The sequence below is a fragment of the Monodon monoceros genome, unplaced genomic scaffold (genome assembly GCF_005190385.1).
Source record: "Monodon monoceros isolate NGI ecotype Baffin Bay Population unplaced genomic scaffold, NGI_Narwhal_1 Super_Scaffold_7, whole genome shotgun sequence".
Classification (NCBI taxonomy): Eukaryota; Metazoa; Chordata; class Mammalia; order Artiodactyla; family Monodontidae; genus Monodon; species Monodon monoceros.
The window spans coordinates 101,008,810-101,027,210 of record NW_021703784.1 but is presented as its reverse complement, the minus strand read 5'-3'; the positions used below and the strand labels follow the sequence as shown (position 1 = coordinate 101,027,210).

The 18,401-nt window shown below is 54.0% G+C and overlaps 1 protein-coding gene across 1 annotated transcript; it reads left to right on the top strand.

Annotated features, from left to right (window-relative positions):
* Window positions 1-2,208: 2,208 nt before the first annotated feature.
* On the top strand, window positions 2,209-10,098 carry GAL3ST3 (galactose-3-O-sulfotransferase 3). The gene is made up of 3 exons (XM_029207030.1): window positions 2,209-2,407; window positions 5,823-6,056; window positions 8,378-10,098. The coding sequence occupies exons 2-3, from the start codon at window positions 5,935-5,937 to the stop codon at window positions 9,537-9,539; spliced, it is 1,284 nt and encodes a 427-aa protein (XP_029062863.1). The 5' UTR covers window positions 2,209-2,407; window positions 5,823-5,934; the 3' UTR covers window positions 9,540-10,098.
* Window positions 10,099-18,401: the final 8,303 nt, after the last annotated feature.

The following is an 18,401-nucleotide window of genomic DNA, read 5'->3' as shown; positions in this document are numbered from 1 at the left end:
CAAATGTAACAGTCTTTCTGGCTACAGGATTTGGGTCTTTTTTAGTCTTGAAAATAACTCAGGGGATTCCCTGGCTGTCCAGTGGCTAGGACTCAGTGCTTTCACTGTGGAGCCGGGGTTCCATCCCTGGTCAGGGAACTAAGACCCCACAGGCCTCACGGTGCAGCCAAAAAAAATAAAGAAAATAAACTCAGGACCTTTTCTTCCCTCATCCCCACCAGCCTACCATTGCAGCTGACCCTGTCTGCTGCTCCCCTACCTCATCAATGGCCTGTGCCCCTGAGGGAGGGATGGGCGGGTGCCCCATGCTTGCCCACCTTCTACTTCTCCCTGTCCAGACCAGTCAATTCAGTTAACCTTCCCCCCTCCGCCACTAGCTGTGAGGTCCCTCTCCCATTCTAGCTCTGCTCTCTCACTGACAGCCAGGCTCCCGTCCTGTGTGAGTGTGTGTGTGTGTTGGGTGAGAGAGCTGGGAACCTCAGAACGGTCTCCTTTCCCCCTGACACCCACATCTTTCAGATCTTCTCTCTAGCATGCTCTATTTCACCAACCACCCCCAACAGAGGAGTAGCTGGGAGCAGGGAAAAAAGAATGGGATGTCAGGTCCAGGGAAGGTGAGATTTAGGAGAGACAAAGAAAAGGACTGGACCAGGAAGGTTGCTCACATCCTAACCCAGGCTAGGAAATTCTCTTTGCTCCCACCCAAACCTGGACCTTCCCCTTTTCATCACTACCACCATCCCAGTCTCCTGACACTCCCAGAGGAGAAGCCAAACCCAGAAAGGACAGAAGAACGAACAGCAGTGCCCTCCCCTCCAGCTTGTCAGCCCACTCAGGCAGCACCATTCCTGACCCAGAGGAAGTGTCTTTCTGCTCCCTGTAACTGGAGAGCCACTGCACGTCATCTGAGGCCAAAGGCCCCAAAGCATGTGTATGTGCTAGGGAAGAGGTTGGGGGTCTCTGAGGCAGGATAAACTAAGGGCCGATGGGTGAGGGTGCAATGTAGCCAGGGCCAGAAAAGGACAGGCCAATTGGGGCCTCATTTTCTCCCAACAGCCCTGGGACCCAGGCAGGATATGACCCTCCTCCAGTTGTGCGGAAGGGAAGACTGAGGGGCAGAGAGACACTGATGTCCCCAAGGGGTCAAACTGGGACCACAAGCAGTTCTCTTGACTCTGAGAGTCCCCATTCCCTTCTCCTTAACAAGGACCCTCACACGATACCTATCTGTGTGGGTCTAGCACGGAATCCAGTCCCCTCATTCCCATACCAGGCAAGGTCCCAGTTTTGGGTGGCTACCCCAGCTCCAGGATCCTTGCCATACCAGGCCAGGAAGGCAGGAGAAAGCAGGGGTTCCTGAGAACCACATAACTAAATGTGCGGCTGGGGCTCTTGGTGTCTGGTACGACTTTGGGAGCTGCTGCTGCTTGGCTCCCAGGTGGCTGGAGCTAAGGACAAAGAAGGCAGTAGAAAATTCAGGATCCTCACACAGAGTTCACACAGAGCCTTCACATGTATCATCTCTGCAGCCTGAGAACAGCTCCAAGAACAGCTCCCTATTGTAGAGCTGGAAGCATCCAGGCCCAGGAAGTTGCCTCTTGACTCCGGAACTTAAGTTCAACCCGGGTTGAACTTGGGTTCTCTGATTCCCAGCACACAAGTGCCTAGGCAGGGGTCCCGGGCCCACTACAGTTCTGGCCAAAAGTGAGTGGATCTGGACTCCCGGTGCAGAGTAGGAGTGGGTCAGCAGCAGGGGCTGGAAAGGAAAGGGTCCCTAGGGGTGTGAGGACAGATGGGACCAGATCCCCGGCTGGAGGGTATTTCTCTGCTGGAGGTGGAAAGAGGAGAAGGGGGTGGGGGGAAACCATGTAGGTACTTGTACACGTACCTGTGTCTCTAACTCTCCCAGGGCCTACCCCGCCCAAGGGTGACCAGTGGGGCCCAGCAAAGCCGGAGTATCCAGATACCGTCCAGGCCTCAGTTTCCCCTTCTGTAGAGTGAGGGCAAGCAGCTGGCCACCTTGGTGTCCAGACTCTGCAAAGGCTGCCCAGGGAAGATGCCCGCATGCGAAGACGCCACTCGGAGAGTGTTCTCGGGGAGCCTGCGAGTCAGGGCTGCCCCCTCCCCTTCCCACTCCTCTTCCCCTCCCCCTCCCCTGCTCGCCGGCCCCCGCCCCCGCCCCGCCTCCGCCTCCGGTGTGCGATGGGGGGCGGGCGGCGGGCAGAGCCAAGAGCAGCGGAGCTGAGCTGACGCTGCCACCTGATCCCATCCAGGCGCGGAGAGGCGAGCGACCAGCACTCTGCTCGCAGGGCCCCCAGCGCCCTCGGACCCTCAGCGGATTTCGCGGCCAAGGTTGGGAGGTAGCGGCGACCACCCTCAACCCGGGTCAAAGCAGAGCTCGCTCAGCGTGAGTACTGCAGCGGGACGGCCTGGGGCTGGAGGCGCGGGGGTGGACCGGACCAGGATGGGGGATGCCGGCTGGGCGGGAGGGTGCCGTGGGGGCCAGTCCCCGAAGAGCATGAGGAGGCGGGCTCTTGGCCCCCTGCAGAGCAGGAGAGGACGCGGGTGAGAGAGAGAGAATCTGGCCTATCCCTTATGGGGACCAGATCCCAGTGACCGATCCCTGGGGGAGGCTGGGATGCAATTGAGGGAATGGGGGCTGGGAGGGTGGGCAGTAGTGATGGAGAGAGGAGGATGAAGGGAATTCAGAGGCAGGGATGACGTGGGGGTGGATGACAGGGAGAGGGGACTGGAGGGGGGGGGGCTGACCTGGCGCAGGCCGGGGGTTGGGGGGGAAGAAAGGAAGGAAAAGAGGAAGGTTGAAAAATATTTGATCTCCTGGGCCACTAATTTGCAGCCCGCTCAGCCCTTGGCCCTTTCCTCTTTAGTGCACTGGGCAGTTGCCCTACACAGTGGGCTGTGCCATCCTCAGGTAAGGATAGAGTCTCCAGGTCATCCGACGGTCAGATGCGGGTGGTCCAGGCCAGGGTGCCCCCCCCCTCCTCCAAAGGCACCAATATCAGCCCTAGAGCTTACAGGGAGAGAGCAAAGGGCTTATGTGGGAGTGGGTGGGCATCCAGGCCGGTTTTCAAAGCTTTGGCTAGCTAAACCATTTCTTCTTTGGTTCCCTGGAGAAAGGAAAGCAATTTGCAAAACCAGGCAGCAGCCTGAGGTTGATTGTTCTGACTAAAATTAGCACTGATTTTCTGATGAGGCTGGGCACCCTGACTTGTCTCGGACGACTGAGGGAAACTCTGTCTCCACAGAGAAGGCACCGGGGATGCCAGGGAGTAGTCTGAAACATGTGAGTGGCAGGAGCCAGGGCTGTTGCTCTAAATTCTGGCCCCAGCAGACTGCCGCCCACCCCACACCACCCCGGAGGTTACAAAGAGAAACCCAGCCCCAGGTGGCCCCCTTCCTGGGTGCCAGTGACCTGACTCCATCTCCAGAATAGGCATCGCGGAGTGAACTTGCCAAGGGAAGGGAGGCCTCCTCCAGTGTCCGAGCAGCACCCTCTCTCGGGACCTGGAATGTTTAGCCTGGCAGAGTGCCCACCCAGAGGAGACAGGGTTACTGCTTTGAAATACCTGAAGGTCTGTCATGGAGAAAAAACGGTTCGTGTGGTGTAGCAGGGCAGTACTAGCAACCATGAGAGTGGGAGGTGGAAGGGGACAAGGGGAGGAGGGCGCCGCCAGTGGCAGGCTGATCCCAGCTGTCCCAGAGAGAACTTCTGAACAGCCAAGGCTGCTCAGAAACGGACCAGGCTGTATCTGAAGGCGGTGAGCATCCAGTCATTGACTGGGAACACACAGAAGCTGGTGCCCACCTTGGAGGGCTGGTGTCCAGGGGATTCTTGTGGTGATGATACCCTGTACCCAGTGGGCCTCAGACTGGGGTCTGGCTGGCTGCCCAGGGCTAAGCCATGGAGGGGAGTGGGATGGAGGGGGCTACCAAGCACCCCATCTCCCTTCTCTATATGGCCTGGTTGAAGCGTCTCCCAGGGAAAGTCCCACTGCAGCTCTCTCCAGGCTTGACCTCTCCTTGGCTGACCCAGAGTCCACTGAAAAATAGGGTGGTTTCAGTGAGTTGAGCAAAGATGGGAATAGGCTGGCCCTCCACTTGGCCCCCTTGGGAAACTCCTGCCTGGTCACCAAGTCCTCTAGGCAGGATAAGTGACAGGGAAAGAAGGTGTGCATCTTGAGAGGGCCTTGGCTGTGGCTCCCTCCTGCCGGCAGCCTCACGTGGGCAGCGCCAGCCCTCCTCTGCCCTAGCCATCCTTGAAGACAGAGGGACCTTAGCTTGGCTGCCCTCTGTGGCTGGACCTTTCATACCCCTTGGCTCCGGGAGGATTAAGGCTATCTGCAGGGGTGGAGGAAATCAGGTGATGGGAACTGGAGAGAAGGGAAAGGCGTAACCAGTACACCTTTCCACCCAAACAGGTTTAAATGTAATCCAGGATTAATTGGGGGAAGGGGGGGCTAAAGGAGAAGGATTGGAAGCCAAGTGCAGGGGCCTAGGGGAAGGTCATGGTCAAAAGAGTTTTAACATTACCTCAACCCTCCTGGGACTGAGGTGTCCTAGTTCCACACACATGCACATGCCCATAAGGTTACAGGCTCCCCCTCCCCTTTGGAGACGGGTGTGTGTGAGGATGAAGCCAAACCTGAACCTGGAGACTGAGGCTGCTGAGACAGAGAGCCCACCCTAACTGGGGGGTAGTCATTGCTACTGAAGCTGACTTTCCCCTGGAGCTGCCCTTGAGCCAAGACATTCATGTGGGGATGGGTGACTGACCAGAAACCAGGCCCTTCTCCTGCCTCTCACTGCTGCCGCTCAGCTGGGATAGAGGCCCACCTCTCCTGGAGAGTCTCAGCAGGGCAAGCTCTGTATTCCCCTCCCCCCTCCCTTGGCCAGGCACCTCTCACTGCAATCGTCTGATGAGGTGGCCAGGGTTTCAGGTGTCTGGGGATGGAATCCAGATAGGGTTCCAGGATTTCAAGTCCTCCTTTCTTTCCCTCGTGGATTTATTGGTCTTGGGCCCTCGGGGCTCAGAAGCATGCAGGATTGCCAGAGTCCAGGGCAGGGATGGGGAAATCAGTTCTCTGTAGAAGCAGCACACATACTGTCTGAGGGCATGGACTTTGGAGAAAGAAGGAACAGATCTGAATCCAGATTCTGCTAATACCACCTGCATGACCACGGACAAGTGACATCATCTCTTAGAGCCTCAGTTTCCTTGTCTGTGAAATGGGAATACCTATGTTAGGCTTGCAGCGAGGATTAAATGGGATTAAGTGTGTGGTAGTATAATATGTAGAGAAAGCCTCTTCCTCACGTCAGAGACTCAAGAAAATGAACACCTGGTCAGTGTTTCTGAGGAGCTCAGCGTCTGGGGAGTCAAGACCAACCGTTGGCTGAGGCAATGAGGCAGGGAGTCCTAGAGGAGAGGAAACCCCGAATTGAGACTTCTGTGCCCTGAGCCAAGTGCTGGTGCTAAGGCACATCTACAGGGGAGACAGACACAAATGACCATGAGACAAAGACAATTAGGGGCAGGCAGAAAAGCAGAGACAGGGCTCAAGGAAGGGAGTGGCTACAGCCTGAAGGGCTGGCCAGACCCCAGAGCGTGTAATTCCACCCAAGACTAAGTTATCTGGAGCAGTGTGGAGATAGGGTCATGGTAACAGGAGGTAGGAATCTGATCTTCCCTGGCCTCTCTGGTCACCCCACCCTTTGCAGCTCTCCTTTGCAGCAGTCCTGTTGGGGCTCGGAGCCCATCTTCTCTGCCTGCTACAAACCTGTTTGCCTCCTTCTCCTGCCAGGCCTCACAGGAACACTGGCCCTGCTACCAGAGCCCCAGGAGCCCCCATGAGTGCCGGCGAAGGGAGTCCTGGATAGTGAGGCCCTGGCTGGTCCAGGGGTGGGCACCCCATCATGCCACCCATCCTCCAGCGCCTGCAGCAGGCCACCAAGATGAGCCGCAGGAAAATCCTGCTGCTGGTGCTAGGATGCAGCACCTTAAGCCTCCTCATCCACCAGGGGGCGCAGCTCAGCTGGTAAGGGGGCGGGGCCTCGGTGAGGGGGCGGGGCTCGGCAGTTGGGTTCCTCTAGAAGTCAGCTGCCTGGTTAGCGTTAGCAGACGGGAGCTCTCCTCGTTCCTTAAAGCTGCCAGAAGAGTCCATCTTCTGATGGGCTTTGATCCTTCCCTCTGTTCTGAAAGCACTTTCCATACATTCTCTTTAGATTCACACAACCTCCCTGGGCAGGGACTTCACTGAAAGGGTTGAGTGAGTAATCTGGGATTCTATTCCAGCTCGAGTCTTCCCTCGGCATCTCCTTCTGAGTGCCTCCCTGTCAGAAGGCAGAGATGTTGAATAATATTCTCCAAAGTGAGAAGGAACTTTAAGACCAAAACATGAAGTGGGCGACTCCATAAACTGCAACTATGAAGTTTATTGTGGGTAACTTACATACAGGCAGGAAAGAACGATTGGACAGTCAATCCAGAGGCCTCCGCCGCATTCGCCGCGGCACCAAAAGGGGTACAGGGGGGTTTAAAGGGGCCAGAGCTAAAAACAGAATCTGACTATTAGGGAGAAGGACATCCGCGTGGATGGGAAGGACGGGGTTCCTCCCCGCCCCCGGGGGGTGGGTCTCATGGCCATTAACCATCTGCATCAGCAAAAGACACTCTTGCAGTTTTCACGTGGGATGAAGGCAAGCGTAAAGGTTGGCAGGGAACTTATCGGGCTTGGACGCACCCCTTGTTCGTAGACTAAAGCTCAGTTTCGCAGAAAGGGGAGGGGGTAGGACTGTGGCCCTACGATGGAGCTGACAAGATGGAGACAATGTGTTTCAGTCACACACTCCTAGAGAACTGCAAACAACTTCTCACTAGTGTTGGCCAAGCCTCCTCACTTCTCTGAGCCCATTTGCTCATCTATAAAATGGGAATGATGTATGTGTGACCCAGCCAGTCACCCTGATACAGGATACCATGTGATGACTAGTAGCAACCCTGACCCTGCTCCTGGCTCACTGTGAACCCAATGAATCCTTGCACCCCCTCAGGGCCTCAATTTCGCCATTTGCTACATGGTCTGCCCATGAGAACAGTGTGAATGGGCCCCATCCCTCTTGCCAGATGATTTGCTGGTCTTCAGGAGCATCCATGTAGACGTTATCCTGAACCCAAACCAGCCACTGATAGGAAGTGTCAATGGTATTCTCAAAGCTGCTTCGAGTTGTCCTTGTTACATGACGCTTAGGATGGCAGAAAAGAAACAGAAGAGTGACTCAAAGTCTGAAGGGAACTCATAGGTCACCTGTAATCCCGAAGGCCCTTGTTTCAGGAATGAGGAAACAGAAATGAAAGCTTCATGAAGGCTAGGATTATTATGTTTTTTATACTATCATATTTCTTGAGCCTAGAATGGTACCTGGCACATAGTAGATGCTTAAAAAAAAAAACTACTTGAATAAATGAATAAGGTTCCAGAGGACTTAATAGAATCACATAACAACAGGTTGCTTCAAAGCCCATGCCACTCACCTACAATGTGAGTAGCCAGTGGAAAGAAGACAGAGAGCAAGAGGATTTGGTGACTTAATCTGAGTTGCCAAACTTATAGAAATGATTCTTCTCCTTCTGTTCCTCAGTTTGTACATCTGTGAAGTGGAATTCCTCAAGGATCTCCAAGGGCCTTTGTCCTTGTGTTATCTTTTATGTGTAACGAAGTTACCTCAAAACTTAGCAGCTGAAAACATTAAACATTTATTATCTCACTCCTGTGGGTCAGGAACCCAGGTGTGCCCTAGCTGCATACCTCTGGCTCAAGGTCTTTCATGGAGTTGCAATCAAGTTGGCTGCTGGGGATGCAGTCTCATCTGAAGGCTTGACTGGAAGGGCTCCACTTATAAGTCCATTCAAGTGGTTGGTGGCGGAGCCTTCAGCTCTTCAAGCAGGCTGATGGACTGAGGGCCTCGTTCCTTGGGGCCTGTTCCCACCTGGTACCTCCTTGTCCCCTGCATGAGCTGCCCTAGAGAGAGTGAAAGATACCAAGACAGAAAACATAATCTTTTTATAATGTAATCTCACAAGTGACATCCCACTATTTCTGCCCTGTTCTACTCCCTAAGAGGCATCAATAAGTCCCACTCATATTCAAGAGAAGGGAAATACACAAGAGTGTGAATGCCAGGAGGTCAGCAGGGATCACTGGGGGTCATCTTAGAGGCTGCCCACCACACGCCTCTACTGTTCTGTGGGTAAAGCCCAGGATGGGCCCTGGCCCATCCCCACCATCCTTGGGGAGAAACAGGATCAAGCCGCACCCTTCTCACTTCCTCCTCCCTGCACACCCCCTGAACCCTGCAGGTACCCCAAGCTGTTCCCTCAGAGCTGCCCGCCTCTGCAGGACTCTCCGCCACGCCCCAAGCACATGACCGTAGCCTTTCTGAAGACGCACAAGACTGCGGGCACGACAGTGCAGAACATCCTGTTCCGCTTCGCCGAACGCCACAACCTGACCGTGGCCCTGCCACACCCGAGCTGCGAGCACCAGTTCTGCTACCCGCGCAACTTCTCGGCGCACTTCGTGCACCCGGCCACGCGGCCACCGCACGTGCTGGCCAGCCACCTGCGCTTCGACCGCTCGGAGCTGCAACGCCTCATGCCCCCGGGCACCGTCTACGTCACCATCCTGCGCGAGCCGGCCGCCATGTTCGAGTCGCTCTTCAGCTACTACAACCAGTACTGCCCCGCCTTCCGGCGCGTGCCCAACGCGTCGCTCGAGGCCTTCCTGAGCGCGCCCGAGGCCTACTACCGCGCGGGCGAGCACTTCGCCATGTTCGCGCACAACACGCTGGCCTACGACCTGGGCGGCGACAACGAGCGCAGCCCGCGCGACGACGCCGCCTACCTGGCGGGCCTCATCCGCCAGGTGGAGGAGGTCTTCTCGCTCGTCATGATCGCCGAGTACTTCGACGAGTCGCTCGTGCTGCTGCGGCGCCTGCTGGCCTGGGACCTAGACGACGTGCTCTACGCCAGGCTCAACGCGCGCGCCGCCAGCTCGCGCCTCGCCGCCATCCCCGCGGCTCTCGCGCGGGCCGCGCGCGCCTGGAACGCGCTCGACGCCGGCCTCTACGACCACTTCAACGCCACCTTCTGGCGCCGCGTGGCGCTCGCCGGTCGCGCCTGCGTGGAGCGCGAGGCGCGCGAGTTGCGAGAGGCCCGAGAGCGCCTGCTGCGGCGCTGCTTTGGTGAGGAACCTGTGCTGCGGCCTGCGGCGCAGATCCGCACCAAGCAGCTGCAACCCTGGCAGCCCAGCCGCAAGGTGGACATCATGGGCTACGACCTGCCCAGCGGCCGCGCCGGCCCGGCCACCGAGGCCTGCCTCAAGCTAGCCATGCCCGAGGTGCAGTACTCGAGCTACCTGCTGCGCAAGCAGAAGCGCCGAGGTGGCGTGCGCCCCCGGCCCGAACCGGTCCTGGACAATCCCCCTCCTCGGCCCATCCGGGCGCTGCCCCGGGGCCACTGAGCTCCAGATGGGAGTCTGGACCCTGCCCTGCCCACCAGGATCTTGCCTAGGGCTGCCTCCAGGTCCCACCCCATCGGGGCCCTTTCTCCTGAGAGGGGCTGCAGCAGTACTTGGGGGCGCAGCCTCCTGTCTGAGCCCATCTCCCGAGGGGGAGCTGAACCCCGCCTTCGGGGAGGGTGCTGTTAGGCCCGATCGAGCCCCGGGCCACCCTCTCCTCCGTCCTAACTGGTTGGTGGCTTTGCCAAGAGGTCTGAGACCCGTGCAGAACCGCCCACCCTGCCTTTTTATGGGGATTGAGGACCCCCACCTGTCTTCCCCAAGTGGATGAGCCCATGCCACAGAAAGGGGCTGAGCCCTGGGGAAGGCTGCGCTGCCTGTCAGCCTCCCCGGCTCTTGCTCTTCCTGCCAGGGGTCAGAGGCCCCCCACACTGTCCGTCTTCCAGGTTCCACCCTTCCCGCAGACCTAAGCTGCTCCCAGACCCCCAGAACCCAGAGTTCTTGGGTTGAGCTTTTTGTTTGTTTGGTTTTCCTTGTTTTTAATAAAACATTTTAAAATGTACAGATTGCATGTCACTCATTAAAAGCCAGATTCCCCACCTTTGAGGATGAGGCAGATGCCCAAGAATAGGTGTGGCTGTTACCATGAGGATGGGGGCCCAGTGAAACCAAGCAGGACCCTGTAGGGCTCCTGGCACAGAAGCCTTTTCATGTCCCCCATTTCTTGTTTGTAGGGGATGCAGACTCCCACCTCCATGACCTTCCCTGAGTTCCAAAGGGCAGATTCGAACAGTTGCTAATCAGGGAAAGGAGGGGATGCGGAGACAAGGGAGGAGAGCCAAGAACAATAGTGCAGCCTTGGGGCAGGTCCTGGTTCACCTCAAGGGACACACATAACAGTATCTTTTGAGCTTTATAGAACTAAAACCCCCAATAAATGGAAGATGTCAGCATTCTTCATTCCAGAGAAGACTGCCTGAGGCTAGAAGGAACAAGAGAAGCTCATCAAGAGATTACCTGAGACCAGATTAAAGGAGTGCAGGCCCTGCACACACACTTACCAGCAACCCCGCCCTTGAATCATTGCTATAAAACTCCTCACCCAAAAAAAAAAAAAAGAAAAAAAGAAAAACAAAAAACTCCTCACCAGATCCTCCCAGGTGGGACACAGTTTTCGAGGGCAGGAGCCTGCTGTGTCCCCCTTTGCCTGGCAAAGCAATAAAGTTATTCTTTTCTACTTCCCCCAAAACTCTGTCTCCAAGATTCGATTAGGCACCAGTGCACGGAGGCTGAGTGTTCGGCATCACCAGGCTCAATCACTGCCCTTCCCAGAGGCTCACGACACTCATCAAGCCCTTGATTGACTGAGTTCACCAGACTGGCCACCCCAGCCCCACTCACTTTTCTTTGAGAAGATCTAAATCATGCCTTTTCATTCATTTCAGCACCATGTATTGAGTGTCATCCCCCTAACTTAGGGACACAGGGGAACAAGGCAGATAGGACCTTTATCCTCATGGGAAAACACTGACAACCCCTCCCTGGGCAGAGCAGAGGCTGGAAGGAGGATCGTTTCAGGTCAGGAGAGGCTTCCTTCCCCACAAGAAGACAACATTGACTCAGATGAGGACCACTCCCTGCCTCCAATGTCCTTTAGCGCAGTAATACACCCAGCACTTTCAAACGGAACCTCGGCTAAGACCAGCAGAGGATCAGGACTTTTTCTGTTACTTTCTTCAGTGCTACATTGACACATCTGGACAAGCAATAAAAACAATAGCTTGGGCTTCCCTGGTGGTGCAGTGGCTGAGGGTCCGCCTGCCGATGCAGGGGACGCGGGTTCGTGCCCCGGTCCGGGAGGATCCCACATGCTGCGGAGCGGCTGTGCCCGTGAGCCGTGGCCTCTGAGCCTGCGCATCAGGAGCCTGTGCTCCGCAACGGGAGAGGCCACAGCAGTGAGAGGCCCGCGTACCACAAAAAAAAAAAAAAAGCTAACATGTGCCAGCTGCTGTTGAAGGGCTTCACGTGTATTAATTAATGAGATAGGTACCATTTTATGGATGAGGGAATTGAAACTGGGAGAGGTTAAGTGATGCTCAGGGTCACACAGCTAGAGTTTGAACCCAGACTGATAGTTCCTAAGTGCTCTCACACTGCCACTAGAATAAAGAAGTTCCCACTCCCCAGGCTAGGCTGATGCCCAGGATCTTCCCCAAAAGAATGATAAGTGAAGAAACCAAGACATGGCTGTCAGCTCCTCTTCATTTTATCTTTCACAGAGACAATCGTTGGCCTGGTTGGGCAATGGAGATTGCAAGGTTTAGTTGGCAGGTTATATGACTCTCCCTGGGCTTGAAAACACAGCACTTTTTACAGTGGCACTCTGGAAAAGGCAAAAGACAATAATTAGAGACCTGCAAAGACATAATTAGGTTTCTGGTGTTAAGCAGCTTTAAAGAATTGTACTAGACTTGGGCTTCCCTGGTGGCACAATGGTTGGGAGTCCGCCTGCCGATGCAGGGGACACGGGTTCGTGCCCCGGTCCGGGAAGATCAGACATGCCGCGGAGCGGCTGGGCCCGAGAGCCATGGCCGCTGGGCCTGCGCATCCGGAGCCTGTGCTCCGCAACGGGAGAGGCCACAGCAGTGAGAGGCCCGTGTACCGCAAAAAAAAAAAAAAAAAAGCATTGTACAAGACTCAAAGTCATCTATCCAGAAACAATCAGACAGACATGCTATGGCCCTCAGGCCAAGAAGATGTCTGTCCACTACTGTCCCCTGCCCCTGCTCCCCCCAGCCCTAGCCTCTGGTCATACCTTTGCCAGGAACATCCTTCACCGTGCCCTGTATCCTCCTGGAAAACTCATACATGCCTTTAAGGTTTGCCTTCATAGGCCTCTCCTGCCTTCCCTCATCCTCAGGCAGGTGGGCCTCTTTTATAGACCTTGCCCCACTTCAGCGAAAAGCACAACTCTGGACTCAGAAAAATCTGGATTCAGGGACTAACTGGAGTCATCTGGAATTATCAGGCCATAGGAGAGGGTTTCTCTGTTTGAGGTAGGAGCAAGGGCAGATCCTAAGCAGACACTGAATCAAAGATTAGCCTTCAGTGGCTGAGACTCTGGTCTGAACATCTCCAGCTTCAGCCACAACCCAGAGGAACAGGCCCCGACCCCTGGGACCCCGGTGCCCTGCAGAGAGCCTCCTTCCATCTGTGCCCTTTGTACATGTCTCCTCCTTGAGAAGCTCACACTCAGGTCTGGGACAGATATGTAAGCAGCAACCTGGGTGACAGTGACTTGACAGAAGCAACTACCTCCATCAGTGCTTTGGAATTCAAACCCTGGCTCTGCCACTTATTGGTTACATGACCTTGGTCTTAGCATTTGAGCCTCACTTTCCTCATCTGTGAAATGAACCCTCCAGAGCTTTGTGAACAGTAGTTGAGATAAGGCACTTAGCGCGGTGCCCGACACATGGAAATGTCCCCAAAGTGGCCGCTCTGGCATCGTCAGGGCTCCTTCGAGACACACACCCTTCACGCTGTAGATGTTATAGGTTGGCACATCTATTCCAAGAGTTTTCCAGCAGATGGGGGAAAGCACTTTGAGGTAAGGGTGGCTTTTTGCTCAAAGGCACTGTATGGACGAGCAGCAACTTTGACTTTTATGATTATAGAAGGATGTGCAAAGCATGTGGGTGATGACAAAAAGACGGCCTCTGTGCATCTGTGCCTAATAAAATCTTGGAGACAGAGTTTGGGGTGAAGTAGAAAAGAATAGCTTTATTGCTTTACCAGGCAAAGGGGACACAGCGGTCTCCTGCCTCGAAAAATGTGTGTCCCTTGGGCTTCCCTGGTGGCGCAGTGGTTAAGAATCTGCCTGCCAATGCAGGGGACATGGGCTCGAGCCCTGGTCCGGGAAGATCCCACATGCCTTGGAGCAACTAAGCCCGTGTGGCACAGCTACTGAGCCTGCGCTCTAGAACCTGCAAGCCATAGCTACTGAGCCTGCGTGCCACAACTACTGAAGCCCACGTGCCTAGAGCCTGTGCTCTGCAGCAAGAGAAGATACTGCAATGAGAAGCCCGAGCACCGCAATGAAGAGTAGCCCCCGCTCGCCACAACTAACAACAAAGAATAGCCCCCGCTTGCCACAACTAGAGAAAGCCCGTGCACAGCAACGAAGACCCAAGGCAGCCAAAAATAAATAAATAAATAAATAAATAAATAAATAAATAAAATTTATATATATAAAAAAAAGAAAGCTGTGTGTCCCAACCCGGGATGATTTGGTAAGGAGTTTTATAGGGAGGATTTGGTAAGGAGTTTTATAGGGAGGATTTGGTAAGGAGTTTTATAGGGAGGATTTGGTAAGGAGTTTTATAGCAACGGTTGAAGGGTGGGGTTGCTGATAAGATTAGTGTGTGTGCAGGCCCTGCCCTCCTTTAATCTGGTCTCAAGTAATCTCTCTCTCTCTCTTTTTGTTTTAAATCAATTTATTTATTTATTTATTGGCTGTGTTGGGTCTTCCTTGCTGTGCGTGGGCTTTCTCTAGTTGCGGTGAGGGGGGCTACTCTGTTGCTGTGCGTGGGCTTCTCATTGCGGTGGCTTCTCTTGCGGAGCATGGGCTCTAGGCACACAGGCTTCAGTAGTTGCAGCACGCAGGCTCAGTAGCTGTGGCTCACGGGCTTAGTTGCTCCGCGTCATGTTGCTCCGGACCAGGGCTTGAGCTCGTGTTCCCTGCATTGGCAGGCGGATTCTTAACCACTGTGCCACAAGGGAAGCCCTCAGGTAATCTCTTTTTTTTTTTGCGGTAAGCGGGCCTCTCAACGCTGCGGCCTCTCCCGTTGCGGAGCACAGGCTCCGGACGCGCAGGCTCAGAAGCCATGGCTCACGGGCCCAGCCGCTCCGCGGCACGTGGGATCCTCCCGGACCGGGGCACGAACCCATGTCCTCTGCATCGGCAGGCGGACTCTCAACCACTGCACCACCAGGGAAGCCCTCAGGTAATCTCTTGATGAGCTTCTCCGGTTCCTTGAATCTGGTCTCAGGTGGTCTTCTCTGGAATGAAGAATGCTGACTGCAGTTGTTGGGGGTTTTAGTTCTGTAAAGAGCTCAAATAAGTTGTTATGTGTGTCCCTTGAGGCGGAACCAAGATCCTGCCCCAAGGCTCCACTATTGCTCTTGGTTCCTCCTCCCTTGTCTCCGCATCCCCTCCCTTCCCTGATTAGCAACTGTTTGAATCTGACCTTTGGAACTCAGGGAAGGTCATGGAGGCTGGAGTCTGTTCCCTACGAGAAGAAATGGGGGACATGGAAAGGCTTCTGTGCCAGGAGACCCACAGGGTCCTGCTCAGTTTCATGGGGAGCAGAGGAGGACAGGAGTGTCTGCCTGAGCCGTCTGGAGAGGCGCCCTGGAGAAGGTGATAGGGATAGAGTAGGATAATCAAATAGTTAGTTTAGAAATCCCACTAGGGGACTGTAGATAGACAGGGAACTTTAGGGGGTTTTGGGAGACCACAGTAAGTTAATGATCACTGAGGAAAGCAATGGGAAAATCCTGAAACAATGTGGGCTTGCTTGACTCACGAAGCAGAGCAAGGTGCTTAACAACAACGCTAAGCAATGGAGGCACAAATCATGCCTCAAGACAATAAAACAATAGTAGAAAAATAATGCCTACATCCTGCCCAGTGACGTCAACAAGATAATGACCTCTAGGGCATACTCTCTGCACTCATAAAAAACAATAATTTAGGGAAAGGTGACATTTCAAAGTGAAAGACCCTCATTATACTGAGACCCGAAATAATTTTTCCATAGTGCCATGACAGTCCCAGATCGGCCATATAGGGTCAAAAAAACACCCCACCTGACATGTCGGAGGAGTTAATGATGGAAGACTCAAAGGAGAACGAGGAAGAAGGTGGTCTTCTCCCCCACCCCTCTTTTCCTTTGATTATAAAAATGTAACCCACTAAGTACTTGGGGCAATGCAGCGGGATGCTCACCTGCCCGCTTGTAAGCCTCACAAGCGTCCTATTCTAATTAATCACTTTATCTATCACTTTGCCTCTCACTGAATTCTTTCTGTGCTGAGACATAAAGAACCGGAGACCCTTGGAGTTCCCTGAGGCATCACCTGGCAGTTTCAAAGCTGAGAACAGGGACAGGGAAGGGTGCTCCAGGTAGAGAATGCTGGGCTACCAGTGTGGGGAGAAGCATGCCAGTATCCTGTTAGGAAAGGCCTTGAATCTCACGCTTAGAAGTCCGGCTTGTTCTGCACCGGACACTGGAGTAAATGGAATGGCCAGAGATGACCAGCAGGGGGTGCTGTGCTGTCCCCAGAGGGGAGGGAGTCACCGTCTCAGCCCGTCTGTAGCCCATTCCTGGCACAGCAGTGCACCAGGTAGAGAGCTCTGTTATAGATGATGGAGCCACTGAGGGAAGCAAGAGAAAGGCCTTTAATAAGCTGCAGGTGCTGCAGGGAGAAGGCACGGTAAGGAGGGACGTGGCACCAGCTAACATTTATCGAGCACTTGCTACGTGCTGGGCGATTTTCTCCATGCTTTCTGCATTTTAACTTATGTGCTTCTTAACAACAACCCCGTGAGGTAGATGTTATTCTTATCTTCTTTTCACAGAAGGGGAAACTGAGGTACAAAAAGGTGATGTGCCCAGGCTCACCCACACACTCAGGGAGAGCCTGAGCAAGGACCGAAACCAGAATGCAGGCTCCTTGTTAAAGAGCCTCTTTATAAAAGCTCCCTGAGAGCGGCTCGAGTGGGAGGGAGGGGCAGGGAGACACTTTGGGTGTTGGAGGTGAGGAAAGCAGGGATCTGCCAGCGCAATTAGCTGGCGGCGTCTGGGCCTGTGCGGGAGGAGTGGAGAGGGGCTGCAGGGCAATAGAACCTGAGGAGAGGGGACAGGCCCCCAGGCCATCCAGAGAGGGGGATGCAGGGCAGAAGGGAGGTGATGGGGGGACCTGAGCTGGGCTCTTCTGACCCAGCCAGGCCTCAGGAATCTGGCTGGCCATCGTCTCCTTCCCAGGAGTCCCCCAGCACCCTCCAGCGGGCCGAGGACAGGACAGGAACAGCGTCCTCCACCGCCCTCTCAACCCGCACCCCGATCTCGTGGGATTTTCACAAAAGCCAGGCAACAGAAGTGCAGGAGTCAGACCCTAACCCCCCACTACGGATGGGGAGACTGAGTCCCCGAGAGGGAATGTGGCTCAGAGGCGGCCTGGAGCCAGGGCAGAGTCAGGAGTGGGGACACTCCCATGAGTGTCCTGCCACCGGAGCCCCAGGTCCTGGGTCCTCTTTCCCAACTTGGCCTCCAGTCCAGGGCTCCCCTCCTGAGTGTTCCCGGGATCGTCAAACTCACTATGTGCAAACCGAATGCTCATCTTCTGCCAAACCAGCTCCTTCTCCAGCGCTCTCAGTTTCAGGGACCTGCGCCCCAGTTCTTGAGGATGCTCAAGCCCCAATCCTTGATGTCCCCTTCATGTGTCCCTCACCCTTTCCCCAGCACCACCTATCCATCATTGTATCCTGTAGATCCAGGCGCCTGAATAACTGGCATCAACCCACCTCTCTTTCCCAACATCTCCTGTAGTCCCAGCCATCAGAGTTTCTCTGCTGGTCATGCCAACAGCTTCCTAACTGACCCACCGGCCTCAGGATCCCCACAGCAAACAGACTCCTCTCTGTGTGCAAGCATCCTTCTTAGAGCCATCTGATCTGATCTCATCACTGTTTGAAATGCCACCTCCCTTACCAGCCCACAAGGCCCAGCCTACTCTGACCCTCCAAAAACCTTTCATCTGTATCTCCCATTGCCCCTCTATCTCCACCCCCCATCTTACTCCAGTCACTCTGGATTACACACCATTCCCTGGATGCAGTGGTATGCCAGGTCTGGCTCTTACTGGCTCTAGAATGCTGAATTTTGCCAGCTGGTTGTTGAACACAATTAAATTTTATTAAAAATTAAATTAAAAATTTAATTAGATTACATAAACTTACTATTAAATAAATTATATTAAGAACAAAGGTAATAAATACAACTCACTACTTCCTAATTCGTTTACTAGATTTTACTATTACTTCTGCTCTTAAGGTTATGTAGGTCTATTGTATCTGCCTGGTGGAAATCCTAGAGGATAGGATGCTCCTTATTGTCCATTTCTTCCAGACAGTGTTCAGCGACGTTACACTGGTAGCGTGAAATCAGCCATGGTGCAAGCAGTTACACTGCAAATCAACAGACACTATAAATCAGATCGATTTATTGTTTTGTTAATCGTCTAGACCAGGGATAAGCAAACTACAGGCCAAATCTGGCCCACCACCTGTTTGTGTAAATAAAGTTTTATTGGAACCCAGCCACATCTATTCTTTTCCTTATTGTTCTGTGGCTGTTTCTGTACTACAATAGCAGAGCTGAGTCATTGCAATAGAGACTGTGTGGCCCTGAAAGCCTAAAACATTTACCTCTTGGTCCTTCATGGAAAAAGTCTGTTACTCATTAACAAAACCAAAAAATGGCAACCAAAATTCACATCAGAACTACCCATGGAGAGATAGGTGTCAAACGCTTCCCAGCACACCACTGCCTGAAGGTGTCAGGACAATTCACACCTCTGTTCTTGGCACATGATCTTCTCTTTGCCCGTAGTGCCTTTTCTTTTCTGATCCACCTGTAAAGTTCCTCACCATTCTTCAAAATGTCCATTTTCCCATGCTTCTGTATTAGTTACCAATGTGCTGTGTAACAAACCACCCCAAAATCTAATGGCTTTTAAAAATGCATTCTATGGACTTCCCTGGTGGTACAGTGGTTAAGAATCCACCTGCCAATGCAGGGA